Source organism: Oncorhynchus kisutch, linkage group LG26 (genome assembly GCF_002021735.2).
Source record: "Oncorhynchus kisutch isolate 150728-3 linkage group LG26, Okis_V2, whole genome shotgun sequence".
NCBI lineage: Eukaryota > Metazoa > Chordata > Actinopteri > Salmoniformes > Salmonidae > Oncorhynchus > Oncorhynchus kisutch.
This window is the reverse complement of record NC_034199.2, coordinates 406,324-425,610: the sequence shown is the minus strand read 5'-3', so window position 1 is coordinate 425,610 and position 19,287 is coordinate 406,324. Positions and strand designations below refer to the sequence as shown.

Here is a 19,287-nt window from a genome sequence, read left to right as displayed (position 1 = left end):
ACTTTTTAGACATTCCAAGGGGGAATCTGAACACACGCATGCAAGCTGTTGTGTCTAGGATTCTGCCGTGGTTTTAGTCCATGTGCTTTTAGCTCACATTGTAGCTTTGTTTCATTTCCATATCCATTGAACCAAATGGGGAAATTCCTGGATTTACAAATTTCAGAGTCAAATTTCCAGTGTGTGGGGGGGTCTCAAAAAAACTGAAGTTGCGAAACGCAGGGGCGTGCTTGAGTTCCTCAAGTCTGTTTATTAGAATCACTGTGAACTCTGATCTTTTTCTCATGACCCTAGTAGTAGTCATGTGAAATGGCTGGAATAAAATGGATTAAACCTTTCCTAGAATACTATAATATTAAACAATAATGCATTAGTACTTTCTTTTACATGGAGAGTCTAATCCTTGTCTTCAAATCCTCTGGTTCAGCCACTATATCCAGAGCTGAGCATTACGCTCTGCCACCTCTGGTTGCTTGGCATTTCCACCCCTTGGATGGAGGGGCCATCTCCCGCTCATCCCAGTCAAAGCTCTTCCTTGTCCTGGTACCCCAATGGTGGAACAAGCTCCCCCATGACAATCATCAGACTGTCCCCATCTTCCAAAAATGTCTCATCTTTTCTTTCTAGCATTCATTTTTCTAATAGCATCTTTTTTAAATGTTTTTTTTCACTTGCAATGACTGTAATAGGTGGTTGTTTTACATACCTTAGTAGAATGCACCAACTAAGTCGCTTGGATGAGAGCATATGCTAAATTATTCAAATGTAAATCCCCTGTTTGTTTGTTTTTTTGGGGGGGGGGTGAAATGACATGACAATCATAAAGAACTGAGGACAATGCACATGACAATACTCAAATATAAACACATAGACGATACAACACATTAGGACAAGACCATAAAATGAATGAAATGTGGTACTAGCAATCAAAAAAAGACAAGTAGAAGTAGAAACTGTCTTTGGTTGTCATGAGGGTTACCCCACCTCAGTAAGCATGCCTTGGTTTGGCCATTCTGGAAAGTTTGTAAACCAGCATTGAGAAAGGCCTTATGATATAAAAGGGATCCCTGGTCATGTACACAGCCAAAAGGCGACAGGGGATAGTAGAGGCGACACAATGCTACGCAAGGTTTCCCATCATGTCAGTGTTAAACTAACAACTTTTAGTGTACTTTGTTTGGCACAAGATTCTGCAAGACAAAGGCATATTTGCAAAGTGGATCTCATGCTAGTAGTTAGATAGACAAAATGGATGTTACTTCCCTTGGGTTCTACAGTGAGAATAGCTACTATGGTTATAAGGGCTCCATGCTATCCCCATTGATCCCCATTGATAAAACTCCTCTGTCTCTTCCAGAGTGTCACAGAGAGTTTTGGTGCGGCCATCTCCAGCCTCAACGCAGTCCACCTGACAGATACTGTGATCCACAGGAGTAAGAGGATGATGCTGGACACATTGGGAGTGGGGCTCTTGGGGACCAGTACAGCGGTCTTCAGCAAGGCTCTCCAGTACAGCCAGGTAAACTATACATAAGTAAACTACAGTACTGTACTTCACAACAGACAGGAAACAGGCAAGCAGCAGTGTATATGGCTCTGCTTGTGGCAATTATGCGTGTAAACAGAAATGGCACGTGCCTGTAAACTTTGATATCAATCTCGGCATATACTGTACAGTATGGTCATATTTTTACACCAAAATATGTTTCTGATTGTATATACTTTTTATTTTCAATTGTTTACATGTTTATAGTTATGTATGCCATATGCTACATACCAAATATGCCATATGCCATTGCCGCTCCAGTTATTTTTCAACATTTGTGATATATAGACAATTGTGATATATAGACCAACAAATTAAATCTAAAATGGGGACTTATATGGTTGACTAGAGGCAGGTTACTAATCGGTCCACCCTCAGAGTTTCTCATGCTGTTGATGGTGTGTGATCCTAGTTCTTCAAATCAGTGGAGAGGAGCAGTGTGTGGGGAAGATCAGGGATGACACTGCCACCCCAGTATGCTGCCTTCGTCAACGGCATAGCGGTAAGACAATCTCACATACAGTACACCCCCATATACTTATCAAGTGATATATCTTTCAATGTTCCTCCTAATCTCATTATATTCCTATTCAAATCCCTCCCTTTGTCCTTATTTTTCTCTGTGGTAAATGTAACCTGTCTTTGAAAAAACAATTCAAATGTTGAGATTATGTTCACATTTTAACTGAGATTTGATTGACGCATTATACTCTGAAATGTTAATATTTATAAAATGTTAATATTAATAAGAGAATGCATTTTATTAAGTGTTCCGTTTTATCACAATTCCCTCTGTATGTTTCACTTCCTCAAGTTGTAAGTGACCTAATACTTGGGTCAGTTACTTTCTAAATGTAATCCGTTTAGAGAACCTGTCCAAAATTGTGATCAATAACGTAATTTTTGGATTACCCAAACTCAGTAACGTAATCTGATTATTTTCTTTTACCTTACTTTCCCCTTAAGAGGCATTAGAAGAAGACCAAGAATCCATCCAATGCACTTGGTGTGTCATCATAGTGGTCTCTGACCTGTGATCAGCTCAGTAGGAACAAGCTTAACCTTTTTAAAGGCTGACTTGAATGTCATTGATAAACAGAAAAGTGTCATAATGTATTTTTTTCTCGCTCCTATCTTCATTTAATAAGTAATCCAAGAAGTAATCATCTAGTTTCTCAAAAGTATCTGTAATCCTGAACTGGGTTGTGTTCAATAGAGCAAACCGTGGTAGAACATTTTGTATGGCCAAATTTGAACATTTTGTTCACTTCTGGAGCCTGTTCAGGAGGGTGCAATGTCACAGAACATTCAGACAGAAATACATTTAGTATGAGATATGCGCGTCTGTCATGTAGAATAGGTAATCGTATCAGCTCTATTCTATTTCTAACTTAATATTTCACCTCTCTGAATGTACCTCGCCTCAGGTGCACTCTATGGACTTTGATGATACGTGGCACCCTGCAACCCACCCCTCTGGGGCCGTGCTCCCTGCCATCCTGGCCCTGGCAGAGACTCTGCCCACCCAGACATCTGGCCTGGACCTGCTGCTGGCCTTCAACGCAGGCATTGAGGTGCAGGGGCAACTCATGAGGTTCTCCAAGGAGGCCCACAATATACCTAGAAGGTATAACTGAGAATGCATATAAATGTGTGGATTTGCATGCATGCAATTTGTTTTTATTGTTTGTACAAATTATGTTAGCAGTTTGTTTTGTACTGCCAATATAATTACTGTATATTTGTAGTCACAAGTGCTTATTCAAATCAGATTTGTGAGTAGAGATCTACAGTACATGCATTGTACAGGATGTATTTTACACACATTAGCTATTGCACTCAAATCTAAAATACCACATTTCTGGAGAGCTTCTAATCCCAATCTTCTCCCAATCCTAAACTTCAGATTCTTCTCTCCCAGGTTCCACCCTCCTGCTGTTGTGGGAGTGATGGGCAGTGCAGCAGCTTCAGCTAAGCTCCTAGCCCTCTCCCCAGCCCAGTGTGTCCACTCTCTGGCTATCGCTGCCTCCTCCGCGGGGGCCCCCATGGCCAATGCAGCTACCCAGACCAAACCCCTCCACACTGGCAATGCCGCCCGCAGAGGCCTAGAGGCCGCCAAGCTCGCCCTGCTGGGGCTGGAGGGAAGTCAGGCCATCCTGGATCTCGAGTCCGGCTTCGGGGTCTTCTACTCAGACTATAGTCCCTCGGAGCTCCCTGGGACTAATGGTGGTTGTGGTGGTGGGTTTCGATGGGTTTTGGAGGAGCAGGACGTGGCCATCAAGCGCTTCCCGGCCCACTTGGGAATGCACTGGGTGGTGGATGCCGCCTTGGAAGCCCGGGCTAAGCTTGGAGCATCCGGAGAACCTGACCTCTGTAAGGTCCAGAAGGTGGTGCTCCGAGTGCCTCCCTCCAGGTACATTGACTGCCCCTTCCCGGCCATGGAGCACCAGGCCAGGCATTCATTTCAGTTCAATGCCTGCTCAGCCCTGCTGGACAACCAGGTGTCCGTGAACTCCTTCAGCGGGCCTCAGATAGATAGGCCGGCCTTGAGGGAGCTCCTGGCCAAGGTCAGAGTCGAGAACCCCCAAGACAACCACCCCAGCTTTGACAAGATGTACTGCGAGGTGACAGTAGAGATGGAGCATGGGGAGAGTGTCACAGCCAGGTGTGATACCTTCTATGGCCACTGGAGGAAGCCATTGAGTCAGGAGGACTTAGTTGGGAAATTTGAGGCGAACGCATCCACTGTGCTTAGCCAAGAAGCTGTGGAGAGTGTTGTGGACATTATAGGGAATATAGAGAAGTGCCCGGACTGTACGGTGCTGAGATCATATCTGCAGATGAGCAGGCCGATAACCCATCTCTTCAGAGAACACCTTGGCTAACCAAAATCCCAACACTCTCTCAAATCCCGTTTGCATTATCCCTTGTCGAACAGCCGTGACAGGATTACATTCCCCAACACAGGCCTTGAATTTATTGCAATCACACCTGGTATTAAAATGAATGCACTCTGGCTGCACTCTGTCTGCATTGTGTTCGGATCTCACTTTTTCCTCCCATTTATGCAACTTAGTTTGTGGTCACAATTCAAGAAGTAGACCTAAATTAAATATAGCCTATACATCACATGGTCTTGTGGTGCTTTCATTGTTTTTTCAGAGGCCCATTTCCATTTTATGATGCTTGGCATGACTGTATCTGTACAGCAGACCATTGGATACAGTATATTCACCTCCATTGGAGTTGTTACAAAGGAGGATATAATTGTACTTTTTTTGTCACTGATCTACACAAAATAACTCATAATGTCAAAGCGAAAATAAAATTGTAAACATTTGTACAAATGAATAAAATGAATCATAAAAATGTCTTTGTCATGTCAAGCCTAAATAAGTTCAGTAGTTGTAATTTGCTTAACAAATAACAACTGCAATACAGTGCTTGACTTGGGCAGGAGCTCACTGGAGCTGAGTTACAGCACCTCAAATTTTCTACTGATTGAGCTCCTGTTCCTCTTATAGAATATTAGCACAAAAGTATTGTGGAGCTTTTATTTTAAAGGATTTTCTTTTGTAATTAATACAAAACAAAAGCACCAAAAAATAACAAAGAAAATGCTGCCAGGCATATGAATTCAAGTATTGCTTAAGCAAGAAATGGGACAAGAATAGAACAACAATGACAGTTATAACAACAAGCGTTATGGGTCAGTGTTCACAGTCAGGCTCTGTCCAGACGGTCCAGAAACAGACTTGAAACCTTGACAAAACTGCTGGAGGAGTTAGTGCTGAAAAAAACTCATATTTCCCTAGTTAATGGTGTTAGTAATTTATGCTAGCTATCTACGGAAGCAAGGGGGAGTGGATGACTTCCATTCTGTCAGGATAATATTTTCCTAGTTAATGGTGTTAGTCATTTATGCTAGCTATCTATGGAAGCAAGGGGGAGTGGAGGACTTCCATTCTGTCAGGATAATATTTTTCTAGTTAATGGTGTTAGTCATTTATGCTAGCTATCTATGGAAGCAAGGGGGAGTGGGTGACTTCCATTCTGTCAGGATAATATTTTCCTAGTTAATGGTGTTAGTCATTTATGCTAGCTATCTATGGAAGCAAGGGGGAGTGGAGGACTTCCATTCTGCCAGGATAATATTTTTTGCAGCCACCATTCCAAACATCAGAGTCTGTTGTTCCTCATAGGACCATCTTAGAACAGACTCTGAGCAGCCAAAGAGAGCTGCATCAGGGTCAATGACCCTCTCATATACCTTTGAATACCAATCAAAGATGTTCTTCCAAAAATGATTAAGTAGGGGGCAGAGCCAAAAAAAGATGAGTTAAATAAATCACGTTTATTTATATAGCCGTTTGTACATCAGCTGATATCTCAAAATGTTGTGCAGAAACACAGCCTAAAACCCCAAACAGCAAGCAATGCAGGTGTAGAAGCACGGTGGCTAGGAAAAACTCCATAGAAAGGTGGAGATTATAACAGAACATGGCCAAGATGTTCAAATGTTCATAAATGACCAGCATGGTCAAATAATAATAATCACAGGCAGAACAGTTGAAACTGGAGCAGCAGCACGGCCTGGTGGACTAGGGACAGTAAGGAGTCATCATGTCAGGTAGTCCTGAGGCATGGTCCTAGGGCTCAGGTCCTCCGAGAGAGAGAAAGAAAGAGAGAAAGAAAGAGAGAGAGAATTAGAGAGAGCATACTTAAATTCACACAGGACACCGGATAGGACAGGAGAAGTACTCCAGATATAACAAACTGACCCTAGCCCCCCGACACATAAACTACTGCAGCATAAATACTGGAGGCTGAGACAGGAGGGGTCAGGAGACACTGTGGCCCCATCCGATGACACCCCCGGACAGGGCCAAACAGGAAGGATATAACCCCACCCACTTTGCCAAAGCACAGCCCCCACACCACTAGAGGGATATATTCAACCACCAACTTACCATCCTGAGACAAGGCCGAGTATAGCCCACAAGGAGCTCCGCCACGGCACAACCCAAGGGGGGGCGTCAACCCAGACAGGAAGATCACATCAGTGACTCAACCCACTCAAGTGACGCACCCCTCCTAGGGACGGTATGAAAGAGCCCTAGTAAGCCAGTGACTCAGCCCCTGTAATGGGGTTAGAGGCAGAGAATCCCAGTGGAAAGAGGGGAACCGGCCAGGCAGAGACAGCAAGGGCAGTTTGTTAAATGTGGGAATAGTATGTGGGAATATTTTTAAGTGTTGTTGAGGAAATGATTCATTACATACTATGTTTAATTAGACATACTATGCTGTTTTTTACTTAAATTGTCCATTGTTATATGCAAGTATTTTTTTACTGACACAAACTGGTCTTGTGTGACTTAGTCATAAATCTGAGTGTACAGATTTATGAGCCACTTGGGTGCGACCTCAGTATGTGACCTATGTGTTTACAATCGGCAGGAATTTAGCTATGCTGGAATTGCCGGGAGGAACAGAGAATGGCGACATCAGCTATCTTGATCTGCACAGCTAAATTACTTTTTACAACTCTGTTTCCCGGCCCTGATTCTGTACCTCTGCAAACTTTCTATAAAAGGAAAGGGACAACTGTATTCGTTGGGCTTTTCAACTCGGAACTATATGAGTGATTGTTGAAATTGCTCAATTTCTGAAAATCTTATGAAGTTGTTTAAAAGAATCTGCAGTCTCTCTTCCTATATAATTTATACCACAGTGGATAGGCTGGACTGATTGCATTTACACTGAACTAAGATAGGAATAACATTTCAAGCTAGTCCATCTAGGTGGTCAGGTCAATCTGCTTACATTTTGAACACAATGAACATTTAAACCTGAGCATAACATGCGTTTCTTGTTATGTGAATACAAATGTGCATACAGTTCACAATTTTAATGCAAGGAAAAACACTATTTGATCAAGTCTCTTTCACTATTTGACCTAGAAGTCATTTCCACCATTATAAGCAATAGGAAATCTTCCTACTTTGAGAGAACTTCTCATAACCATAGACATCTACAATACAGCTTCACTTATTGGCACACAACACAAAAGAGAGGCTATGGCCATGTTTGAAAATGAACCCTCATTCCTTAAGGTCATCACTGATCTGACATGGCTTGTTTCTGAAAGCAAACTTCCCCTATCCAGATATGGTACATCAGTGATTATGAACACAAGGAAGGGCAGAGAATCACAATCGAGCCTCAATTTTGACGCTGCAGTGTCTGAATCAGGCGAGTTTGAGCACATCCTGCTGTACCATGGCGCCGATGAGTTGAAGATCTCCTGGAGCATGGCCTTGCACATGAAGGTGCAGGTGGTAACAAGTTTATTCTTCTTGTCCACATGGGTCTATGGAGTGATTTCAGTGCCAACAGAAATTGTATTTTAATTTTATAATTTTGAATACGTGTTAGGATATTTAATTTTATCATTTGACTCTGTTAGGATATTGAATTTGAATTAAATATTTTTTTATTTGTATTGCACAATTTAAATCATCATTATGATTTGTAACTGAATTGAATTAATATTGCATTCAGTTTTCAAATTACATTTCAATTGAATTCAATATTAAAATTCAATGTTTATATATTTAGTTTCAATATGGTAGATATTGCATTCATTTTCTGTGTATCAAGTTTACCAATGTTTCATATATTCAATTTCTCAGATGCATTCAGATTCAGTTTTCAAATTCAGACTCAAAACTGCTCTAAACAACATCCTGGTACTTTGCCAGTCATGAAAAGTAGAAGAACAAAGATAACTAACTCACTTCCAGCCAATCGCAAAGTAAAACTTGTTACCACCTGACCTCATTAATGGCCATTGTGAAGACTGTCTTTCCTGGCAGAAGAAACAAGAGACAGTAGTGATCACTGAGCAGTCATATTAACTAACTCTTCTTAGAAAGGAGTCGTAGCCAGGGGAAAATGGCGTCCCTTGAGAGGGCAAGAACAAGATGTATGTCAGGAGAAGTGCAGTATTATTATAACGAGACGTGTACTAGGAGTACAGAGGAGGAATGGAGGGGGAAAGAGAGGCAGAGGAGGTCGAAGAGAGGGAGGGAGGAAGAGGGTGAGCTTGAATCGGTTAAAAATGTCAGAAAAAATGTATATGGTTTGTTAAAGAAGAATGGTAGAAAGTGTAAGCAGTGAGCTGTGTGCCGTATTGAAGACAGGGGGAGAAATGGAAGTGAGTGAGAGCAAAGTATCGGAGGTCGTATGTGGGGAAGATCTTGGAGCCCGAGGGCCAGGATAAAGACGAGATGGTAAGAGGAACATTTTTGTAAAAAGTGGACCCTTGCCTTTTGCCTGATCCATTTGTGGTTTCAGAGTGGGTGAAAAAGGAGTTGGGTGATGTATAATCGGTGGAGGTAACCCAAAGTGGTCTTGAGATAATTGTTTGTGTTTCTGCTGGTCCGAGGGAGCAGGTGCTCTGTGTTAAACGAATAGGGACAAGAGATGTGAATTGTTTTGGTCTCAAGAAAAGGGCACAATTGAAAGGAGTCATTATTGGGGTAGAGGTAAATGTGAAAGTTGACCAACTGAGGGGGAAGATTCCCAGTGTTTGTGATGTTCTTTGTTTGGTGAGTTGTTGTCTGTTCTTTTGAGTTTTGAGTCTTTGCCCGACAAAGTGGATGTTAGGGTATATTCTGTAAATTATCCCAAACTAGCTTTTGTGCCTAATACATTATGTAGTTACAGGTGTTAAGCTCAATGGCATGTGGCAGCAGTGTGTAGGATAGAGTTTACTAGGTCTGAGAAGTGTGTAGAAGGGCCTGAGACAAAGGAATGTGAAGCATAGGGGGAAGTAGTGTCATGTGTTAATTGTAGGGATGCCCATGGTCCTGGGGATCAGAAATGTCTGCTGCGAGAGAGGCAGGTTGAGGTTTCCAGGGTTAGAGTAGTGCAGAAGCTGTCGTATGATGAGGCAGTGAAGAAACTAGAGGAAAATGGGTCAAAGGTGAGGAATCCTGAGAGGAGTATTGTGTATAGTAGAGTTGTACCAGTACAGAGGGATAGGCCAACAAGTGATATATGTTTCAGAAAGATTGGATTTTTAGCATTTACAGCAATGGTTGTCAACTGTTCTGCAGGGATGGAACATTAGTCACAGACAATTGAGGTTGTGGTGGCAGCTGCAGAGATGTATTTGGGTGTTCGAGACCTGACGTCAGAGTAGTTACAGGGTGTGATAAGTAGTGCTGCCCCATCCTTTCTGGCTGTCTGTCTTGAGGCAGGACTAAATAGATTTACATAGTGGAGTAGGGTTTTGGGGTTTTAGTGAGAGTAGGGTTAGATGGTAGGGTATTCGTTAATTAATAAATGTTTTATTTTATTTTTTTCAAGCAAAGTATACTCCAGTCTAGTAGGTGGCGGTAATGCAACATTTATTGAATGCCAAACGCCGATACACCTCGTCGAAGAAGAGGAAGAAGAAGCCCGCAACACGGAAGTACGTGGGAAACGTCTGCTGGTCTTCTGCGGTTAAAATAAGTGTCTTGAGATGAGACCAACGGTGGTTTTTACGTGTTCAGTCCTATTTTACAATTTGGAGATTGTACATTCCCGAGGTGACGATGGAAAGCAAGAATGGCCGATTCCTTACAGGTAGTTATGGCAAATGTTCAATTCTAAGAGGTTAAATAAATGTAAGACAGCTGCTGCTATCCATGTTTAGCCAAAGTTGAGCTGTCTTCGACAACATGTCATGTGATACCTGTCTAGCTAAGAAAAAGTTTTTTACAAGACCTGTCAGTGTAGGCAGATGAAAGGGGTTAGTTATAATAATCTTTGGTGTAGACCTATATTTTCTAACCACTAACTCGCTACCAATCCAACCCTCTGTCACAAACTGTAATTGACATTGACAGGCGATTTGATTGTCGTCCCGCTGCGGACTCGTACTGTGAAGCCATGTTCCCCTTCTGTCCCACTGGCGACAGGGATGGCCGGATCCCCTACATGAATAACTGGGATGTCATCTCGGTATTTCGACTGCAAGCTCCAGTGTGGGAGTTTAAATATGGATCATTGCTGGGGAAAATGGTAAGTAGTGTGTTTCGTATTTTTGGGGAAGTTGCACAGCTGTCAAACTGTGTGTGTGTGTGACTCACACCAGGGTTTCTGTTAGCTGGTAAAAATGCTTTTTAATTTATTTTTTTACAAATAAATACAATTGCCATTATCTGATTTGTTCAGGACAAAAAAAGAAAATGTGAAAAAAATGCTTTTTAGCCTATTCATTGATACATATCAGTTGATGGAAATGCACTTAACAAAAATATAAACTCAACATGTGAAGTGCTGGTCCCATGAGTTGAAATAAAAGATCACAGAAGTGTTTCATGTGCACAACAAGCTTATTTCTCATTTTGTGCACAAATTAATTTACATCCCTGTTAGTGAGCATTTCTCCTTAGCCAAGATAATCCCCTCACCTGACAGGTGTGGTATCAATAAGCTGATTAAACAGCATGATCATTACACAGGTGCACCTTGTGCTGGGGGACAATAAAAGGCCACTCTAAAATGTCCAGTCTTGTCACACAACACAATGCCACAGATGTATAACGTTTGCGGGAGCGTTCATTTGGCATGTTGACTTAAGGAATGTCCACCAGCGCTGTTGCCAGAGAATTTAATGTTAATTTCGCTACCATAAGCCGTCTCCGTCGTTTTAGAGAATATGGCAGTACGTCCAACCGGCCTCACAACGTGCAACCATGCCAGCCCAGGACCTCCACATCCGACTTCTTCACCTGACCAATAGAATAGGTCAATATTTCTACTATGGGGGATAGTAGATTGACATCGGCTCATAGGCGGCGTGTACATAAGGTTAGGGGAAGCTTTCCTTAAGTAAATTGCGAAAATTATAGCCTGCTCTTATACAGAAATAAATGAAACCATTAAAAATAGGCTACTATTTTTCAAGGATTGATCATTAGCTTCCCCTAGCCTTATAAAAAAAAAAAAATATCCACAATATATAATTGTGGATTTAAAAAAAATCGCATTGCCTACAGTTGGAAGAAAAGGCAGCGCATGGGCAGATACCAGTTGTCGAGTTGCAACTGTCAGTGAAAAGTAGAGGCCCAGCCAGGCATATTGCAATATTTCTAATTTGTATCGCAGGAAAACACACAGTAGTTTGGAAAGCAAATGGTTATTACTGTAACGAGAAGACAATGAAAATAATAATGTAATTTTGTTATAAAAATTCAACCTATTTGAGCGAACAACATCTTATTGGCACCAGCGGAGAGCATTGGCCATAACCCCGGTGAGTGAGCATATACACTTCATCATTGTTGGGTCAGTGCCGTTTAAGTTTGCTTTTGGACAATCTTTTTCTTCCCCAGTTTAGTTGGATGTCATTCTATTTGTGTATCCCCTTCTTGTGTGCCTATTATATGGACAGAGTAGGCTACCCTGTAATTTGTCCAATTAAAAAAATATTCTGCAGATGTCTCCAGTCATATACAAAGTGTAGTATATAATGCGTTTATCCTGTGCTCAGCCACCCAGGCCTCAGCCATGCATTGAATGGTCTTTTTTGCAAACAGTGAGTTATTGTTAGCCTAAAGGATGACTATCCAATCTACTCATCACATTACCAATAGTAGGCTATCTCGCATATCTCTGCAAATGCATGGAGTGCTTTATTATAAATGTGCATGTTTGAACATTTGGTTCCCCAAACTTGAAACTCAAACACCGACTATGCATAGGCTAGTGATTTTGCTTTTCATTACTCATCTTGTTGGCTGACTTGATGTTCTGTTAAATAAAGATAAAATAATCTTAACTAGGCAAGTCAGTTATGAACAAATTCTTATTTTCAATGACAGCCTACCGGGGAACAGTGGGTTAACTGCCTTGTTCAGGGGCAGAAAGACAGATTTTTACCTTATCGAATCCCCGAGCTTACCTTGAAACCTTTCCGTTACTAGTCCAACGCCCTAACCACTAGGCTACCTGCCGCCCCAATTACCATCATCTAAATGTGATTTCTGTCATTCTGGGCACCATTGGGTGGACGCCCTAATCAGGTTACACACCCAATGCATATGGGTCCAGTAAATTTCTCATGTCTGGTAAATGTCTGCTACTACATTTTGTATAATAGAAACCCTAATGCACACACACACACACACACACACACACACACACACACACACACACACACACAGATTCCTGGTGCATTACAAATCTCTAACTGATTTGATTCTCTAACTCCTAGCATATCATGCATGATGCCATTGGGTTCAGCAGTGCTGAAACGGGGAGAAACTACACCATGGAGTGGTATGAACTCTTCCAGCTGGGCAACTGCACCTTCCCTCACCTGAGACGTGAGACTAACAACCCCTTCTGGTGCAACCAGGGAGCTGCATGCTTCTTTGAGGGGATTGATGACATCCACTGGTCTGAGAATGGTACCTTGGAGAAAGTGGGAGAGATCTCAGGTAACAAGACTGAGCAGGGCAATGTGAAATCTGGTAGTATTGTCTTTTAGATCTTTTCGCAGCCTGGTTGATCTTTTAGGATCGGCAGGTAGCCTAGTGGTTAAAGAGCGGCTAGTAGCCTAACGGCTAAGAGCTAATCGGCGAGTCGACTAGGTGAAAAATCTATCGACGTGCCCTGAGATTAACCCTAATTACTCTGAGTGTCTGCTAAATGTAAAAATGAGGGTGATGCACTTAACTTTGTTTAATAGCTTTGCCTGTCCTCACTACTATGCGTTGCTGAAGACCAGACTTTGTCAAAGTCAACAAATAACTCTTCAATGGGGTTGGAATGTTAGGTGTAACCATCACCATATTGATTCCTTTAGATCTGCAATCACTGAAGGGGTAGGGCTTGTGGTTGCATTCAGACCGAGGCCATCTCTTTAGAAAAGTTTTTTTTATAGTGAGCTTGTGGTTCAAAACACTCCTTTACAGGGCTTAATGAAAAACACAGGTTTGACACCTGTTGCCCATCGTGAACAAATGGATTATAGGTGAATGCAGCATGAATTACTTATTGTGCATGTTAGTTTTGCAAACCCAAACTCCTCTCTGGTATGATAAATAACGATTACTGTCTCTCCTTCTAGGTGGCCAGTTCAACGAGATGGCCTTGTGGGTCCAGGACGACAACCAGACTGGGATTTATTATGAGACGTGGACGGTCCGCTCAGACCCCGGCCCCAACGCCACCGTGTGGTTTGACTCCTACGACTGCTCCCAGTTCGTCCATCGCACCTACAGGTATCTTACGCAACAGCGAGCCAAGCTGTCCAGCCGATTCCAGACCAACTACACTAAGATCTACCTGTACAGTGGGGAGCCGACCTACTTGGGGGATGATGATTCTATCTTCAGGGAGCCTTCTGCGAAGACCCTGGCTGAAGACATCCGCAAGTTCTATCACCCTTTCCGACCACACCAGTCATACATGGACTTTGTCCTCAGTCTCGCGGAGGCTTATCAGAAGGTGGTAGAGGAGAAGAGCTTCTACTTGTACTATAACTTTGAATATTGGCACTTACCCATGAAATCTCCATATGTGCAGATCACATATGAGGAAGTGCCTTTGCCGTAAAGCCACAATTTGTAATTGGTTTTTCAGCCAAACGGCAGCCGAGCTGCCACTTTGCATTAAAGCTGAGGGATGGGTCTGGAAAAAAATGTTACCACTCAGTCAGATGGAGCTATGGAACGAAGGACTATCATTAATTCATTGAACTGCCATATTAAACTTTGTCACATGCGCCGAATAGATCAACTGTAGACCTTACCGTGAAATGCTTACTTACAAGCCCTTAACAAACAGTGCAGTTCAAGAAAGAGTTAAGAAAATATTCACCAAATAAACTAAAGTAAAAAATCATAAGTAACAAAATAACAACGAGGCTATATACCGGGGCTACTGGTACTGAGTCAATGTGTGGGGGTACAGGTTAGTCAAGGTAATTTGTACATTGAGGTAGGGGTGAAGTGAATATGCATAGATGATAAACCGTGAGTAGCAGCAGTGTACAAAACAAATGGAGTCGGGGTCAATGTAAATAGTCTGGGTGGTCATTTGATTATATGTTCAGCAGTCTTATAGCTTGGGGGTAGAAGCTGTTAAGGAGCCTTTTGGTCCTAGACTTGGTGCTCTGGTACCTCTTGCCGTGCGGTAGCAGAGAAAAGTCTATGACTTGGGTGACTGGAGTCTGACAATTTTTGGGGCTTTCCTCTGACAGCGCCTAGTATATAGGTCCTGTACTGGGCTGTATGCACTATCCTCTGTAGCTCCTTGTAGCGCCTTATGGTCAGATGCCGAGCAGTTGCATCACCGCCTGATATGGCAATCTGTCAGGACGCTCGATGCGGATGTTGCCTGTAATCCATGGCTTCTGGTTGGGATATGTACGTACGGTCACTGGCGACGACGTCGTCGATGCACTTATTGATGAAGCGGTTGAACGAGGTGGTATACTCCTCAATGCCATTGGATGAATCCGGGAACATATTCCAGTTTGTGCTACAAAACAGTCCTGTAGCATCCGCGTCATCTGACCACTTCCGTATCGAGAGTCACTGATACGTCCTGCTTCAGTTTTTGCTTGTAAGCAGGAATCCAGAGCTATTCCATATTGCATATTTTTAGGTAGAGACAGCGATGCACGAAGTAAACAGCAACAAGTAAGAATGTACATGTTTTGGCCCTGCGACTATCATGTTGGGGCAGTGTAAAGTGCACATGTGCAAATATTTTTTTGAGTGCGTTTTCTTGCGTTGCCCTCATCTGCAATTCATCCTGCTGCTCGTGGCAATGTCATGTTGTTGAGCCTCTTAACTTTCCATTTGACTGGAATGTAGTGCAATTTATCAGTATGGGAGTGCTTGTTGAAAATGCGCTGAGAAAGGCCATTGCAAGAAGGTTTTTGCGTAGTAGACAGGATAATAGTGTTGCTATGCACAGTCATGAGATTCTCATCAGGACTGCATAGCAACACTATCTTGTCAACTATGCAAAACTTTTCGGTCTAGATTCAATCATTTGATCCACGAATATCAGTTAATCCACGAATAGCAGATGCATAACAGTGAATAACTGCGTTGGTGCTGTCAAACCCCTGAGTGGCTGCTCTTCTCGTCATTGTCAGACATCCACACTTGTCCTTAAACCCACCAGCGTTAAATTAGAATGAGAGTGTAGACTATAGAAATAAAGACATTGACAAAAAAGGATTGACATCAGCCTAATCGAGGTGTAGAATAAAAAGTGTTCGAACTTGTAAGCTGCACTGTAAATCTACATGCAATAGTGCATAATGACAAAGCAAAAACACTTTTGTCTTAAGATACATTTTGAAATAAGATACATTTACATAAGTATTCAGACCCTTTAATCAGCACTTAGTTGAAGCACCTTTTGCAGCGATTACAGCCTCGTCGTCTTGGGTATCACAGTACAAGCTTGGCACAACTGTATTTGGGGAGTTTCTCCCATTCCTTTAAGAATGATGGAGGCCACTGTGTTCCTGTGGACTTTCAATGCTGCAGAAATGTTTTGAACACTTCCCCAGATCTGTGCCTCGACACAATCCTTTCTCGGAGCTCTACAGACAATTCCTTTGACCTCATGGCTTGGTTTTTGCTGTGACATGCATTGCCAACTGTGAGACCTTTTTTTATAGATAGACAGGTGTGTTTCCTTACAAATCCTGTCCAGACAATTGAATTTACCACAAGTGGACTCCAATCAAGCTGCAAAAACATCAAGGATGATCAATGGAAACCGGATGCACCTGAGCTCAATTTCGAGTCTCCTAGCAAAGGGTCTGAATAGTTAAGTGAATAAGGTATGTTATTTTTGTTTTTTATTACATTTCTAAAAACCTGTTTTCGCTTTGTCATTATTGGGTATTGTTTAGATTGAGGGGAAAAACAAGTATTTAATCAATTTTAGAATAAGGCTGTAAAATATGGCAAGTCAAAGGGTCTGAATACTTACAGTTGAAGTCGAGGTTTACATACACTTAGGTTGAATGCCAAACGAATGCCAAAGTCATTAACTTGTTTTTTCAACCCCTCCACAAATGTCTTGTTAAACTATAGTTTTGGGAAGTCCGTTAGGACATCTATTTTGTGCATGACACGTCATTTTTCTAACAATTGTTTACAGACCGATTATTACACTATCACAATTCCAGTGGGTCAGAAGTTTACATACACTAAGTTGACTGTGCCTTTAAAAGCTTGGAACAAGCTTTAGATAGGCTAATTGATATCATTTGAGTCAATTGGAGGTGTACCTGTGGATGTATTTCAAGGCCTACCTTCAAACTCAGTGCTTCTTTGCTTGCCATCATGGGGAAATCAAAAGAAATCAGCCAAGACCTCAGAAAATAAATTGTAGACCTACACAAGTCTGGTTCATCCTTGGGAGCAATTTCCAAACGCCTGAAGGTACCATGTTCATCTGTACAAACAATAGTATGCAAGTATAAACACCATGGGACCATGCAGCCATCATACCGCTCAGGAAGGAGATGAACATACTTTGGTGCGAAGAGTGCAAATCAATCCAAGAACAGCAGCAAAGGACCTTGTGAAGATGCTGGAGGAAATGGGTACAAAATTATCTATATCCACAATAAAACGAGTCCTATATAGACAACCTGAAAGGCCGGTCAGCAAGGAAGAAGCCACTGCTCCAAAACCGCCATAAAAAAGCCAGACTACGGTTTGCAACTGCACATGGGGACAAAGATTGTACTTTTTGGAGAAATGCCCTCTGGTCTGATGAAACAAAAATATAACTGTTTGGCCATAATGACCATCATTATGTTTGGAGGGAAAAGGGGGAGGCTTGCAAGCCAAAGAACACCATCCCAACCGTGAAGCACGAGGGTGGCAGCATCATGTTGAGGGGGTGCTTTGCTGCAGGAGGGACTGGTGTACTTCACAAAATAGATGGCATCATGGGGAAGGAAAATTATGTGGATAAATTGAAGCAACATCTCAAGACATTAGTCTGGAAGTTAAAGCTTGGTCATAAATGGGTCTTCCAAATGGACAATGGCCCCAAGCATACTTCCAAAGTTGTGGCAAAATGGCTTAAGGACAACAAAGTCGAGGCATTGGCGTGGCCATCACAAAGACCTGACCTCAATCCCATAGAAAATCTGTGGGCAGAACTGAAAAAGTGTGTGTGAGCAAGGAGGCCTGCAAACCTGACTTGGTTACACCAGCTCTGTCAGGAGGAATGGGCCAAAATTCACCCAATTTATTGTGGGAAGCTTGTGGAAGGCTACCTGAAATATTTGACCGAAGTTAAACAATTTAAAGGCAATGCTACCAAATACTAATTGAGTGCATGTAAACTTCTGACCCACTGGGAATGAGATGACAGAAATCAAATCTGAAATAAATAATTCTCTCTACTATTATTCTGACAATAAGTGGTGATCCTAACTGACCTAAGACGGGTAATATTTTACTAGGATTAAATGTCAGGAATTGTGAAAAACTGAGTTTAAATGTATTTGGCTAAGGAGTATGTTAAACTTCCAACCTCAACTGTATCAAAGGCACCTGTTCACCGTCTGCTTTCGCTCGCCTCCAGCACACAGGGACTGTTGGGGCGAGTGACACTGAATTTACAATGGCTAGCCGGATGTGAATATTTTTTTTCTTGTTCATTTAGCCTTAATTGTATTACTGTTGATGATATCTGGAAATGTGAATGTACACCCTGGCCCATCTCCTGTTTCTAGCCCCAATTCTGACTTGTGCTCTGATATGTTTCACTGATTTCTGCTCTCGTAAAAGCCTGGGTTTTCTGCATGTTAAAACTAGAAGCTTATTACCTAAAATGGATGAATTGAAAGTGTGGGTTCACAGCTTCAATCCAGATGTGTTGATCATTACATTACTGAGATGTGGTTAAGAGAGTGTTTTGAATACTGATGTTAACCTTTTTCAGCAAGACAGATCTTCCAAAAGTGGGGGAGTGGCAATCTTTACCAAGGATCACCTTCAGTGCTCGGTTGGCTCCATCAAGTCTGTCACCAAACAATTTGATATGCTGGTTTTAAGCATTAAACTTTCAAATAGCTCTTTGTTGACTGCCTGGTGCCATCAGCACCAGCCTGTACCCTACCTGCCCTAAGCTCTCTCTTGGCCTTTTACACTAAGTGACAAACTGGGACATGCTTAAACCACCTGACCAAGTTCTAAAGCAATGGGACTCCCTAAATCTCTCAGATTATCACTGATCCCACAAGGTATGACACCAAACACCCAGAAAAGGCTACTCTCCTCAATGTTATCCTCACAAATAATCCTGATGGGTATCAGTCTGGTGTTTTCTGTAATTACCTTAGTGATCTCTGTTTTGCAGCCTGTGTTCGTAATGGCTGCTCAGTGAAACGACCTGTCCTGATTTGTCATAAACTTTAAAGAGCAAGCCTTCCTCCATGAACTGGCCTCTAAATTGGTATAGCTTGATGTGGTTGTTACTGACAAGAAGCACATGGCTGAGCTCTTTAATCACCACTTCCACAAGTCAGGATTCTTGTTTGACTCCGCTGATCCTAACTTTCCCGTCCAACATTTCCTTATCTCCCACCCTTTCTAATGTGACTAGCCCCGATGCTCCTACAGCGTTTACCCCCTGCCCCGCTGCAAAGTTTCTCCCTGCAGGTGGTCACTGAGTCCAAGGTGCTAAAGGAG

At 42.2% G+C, this 19,287-nt stretch overlaps 2 protein-coding genes across 2 annotated transcripts; both read left to right on the top strand.

The window, feature by feature from the left end:
* The first annotated feature begins 1,084 nt into the window (after positions 1 to 1,084).
* On the top strand, positions 1,085 to 4,607 carry acod1 (aconitate decarboxylase 1). Its single transcript, XM_020462294.1, has 5 exons — positions 1,085 to 1,141; positions 1,358 to 1,519; positions 1,959 to 2,048; positions 2,974 to 3,173; positions 3,468 to 4,607. The coding sequence occupies exons 1-5, from the start codon at positions 1,118 to 1,120 to the stop codon at positions 4,429 to 4,431; spliced, it is 1,440 nt and encodes a 479-aa protein (XP_020317883.1). The 5' UTR covers positions 1,085 to 1,117; the 3' UTR covers positions 4,432 to 4,607.
* Positions 4,608 to 9,994: 5,387 nt separating this feature from the next.
* On the top strand, positions 9,995 to 15,318 carry cln5 (CLN5 lysosomal BMP synthase). Its single transcript, XM_020461701.2, has 4 exons — positions 9,995 to 10,180; positions 10,444 to 10,618; positions 12,816 to 13,041; positions 13,674 to 15,318. The coding sequence occupies exons 1-4, from the start codon at positions 10,077 to 10,079 to the stop codon at positions 14,159 to 14,161; spliced, it is 993 nt and encodes a 330-aa protein (XP_020317290.1). The 5' UTR covers positions 9,995 to 10,076; the 3' UTR covers positions 14,162 to 15,318.
* Positions 15,319 to 19,287: the final 3,969 nt, after the last annotated feature.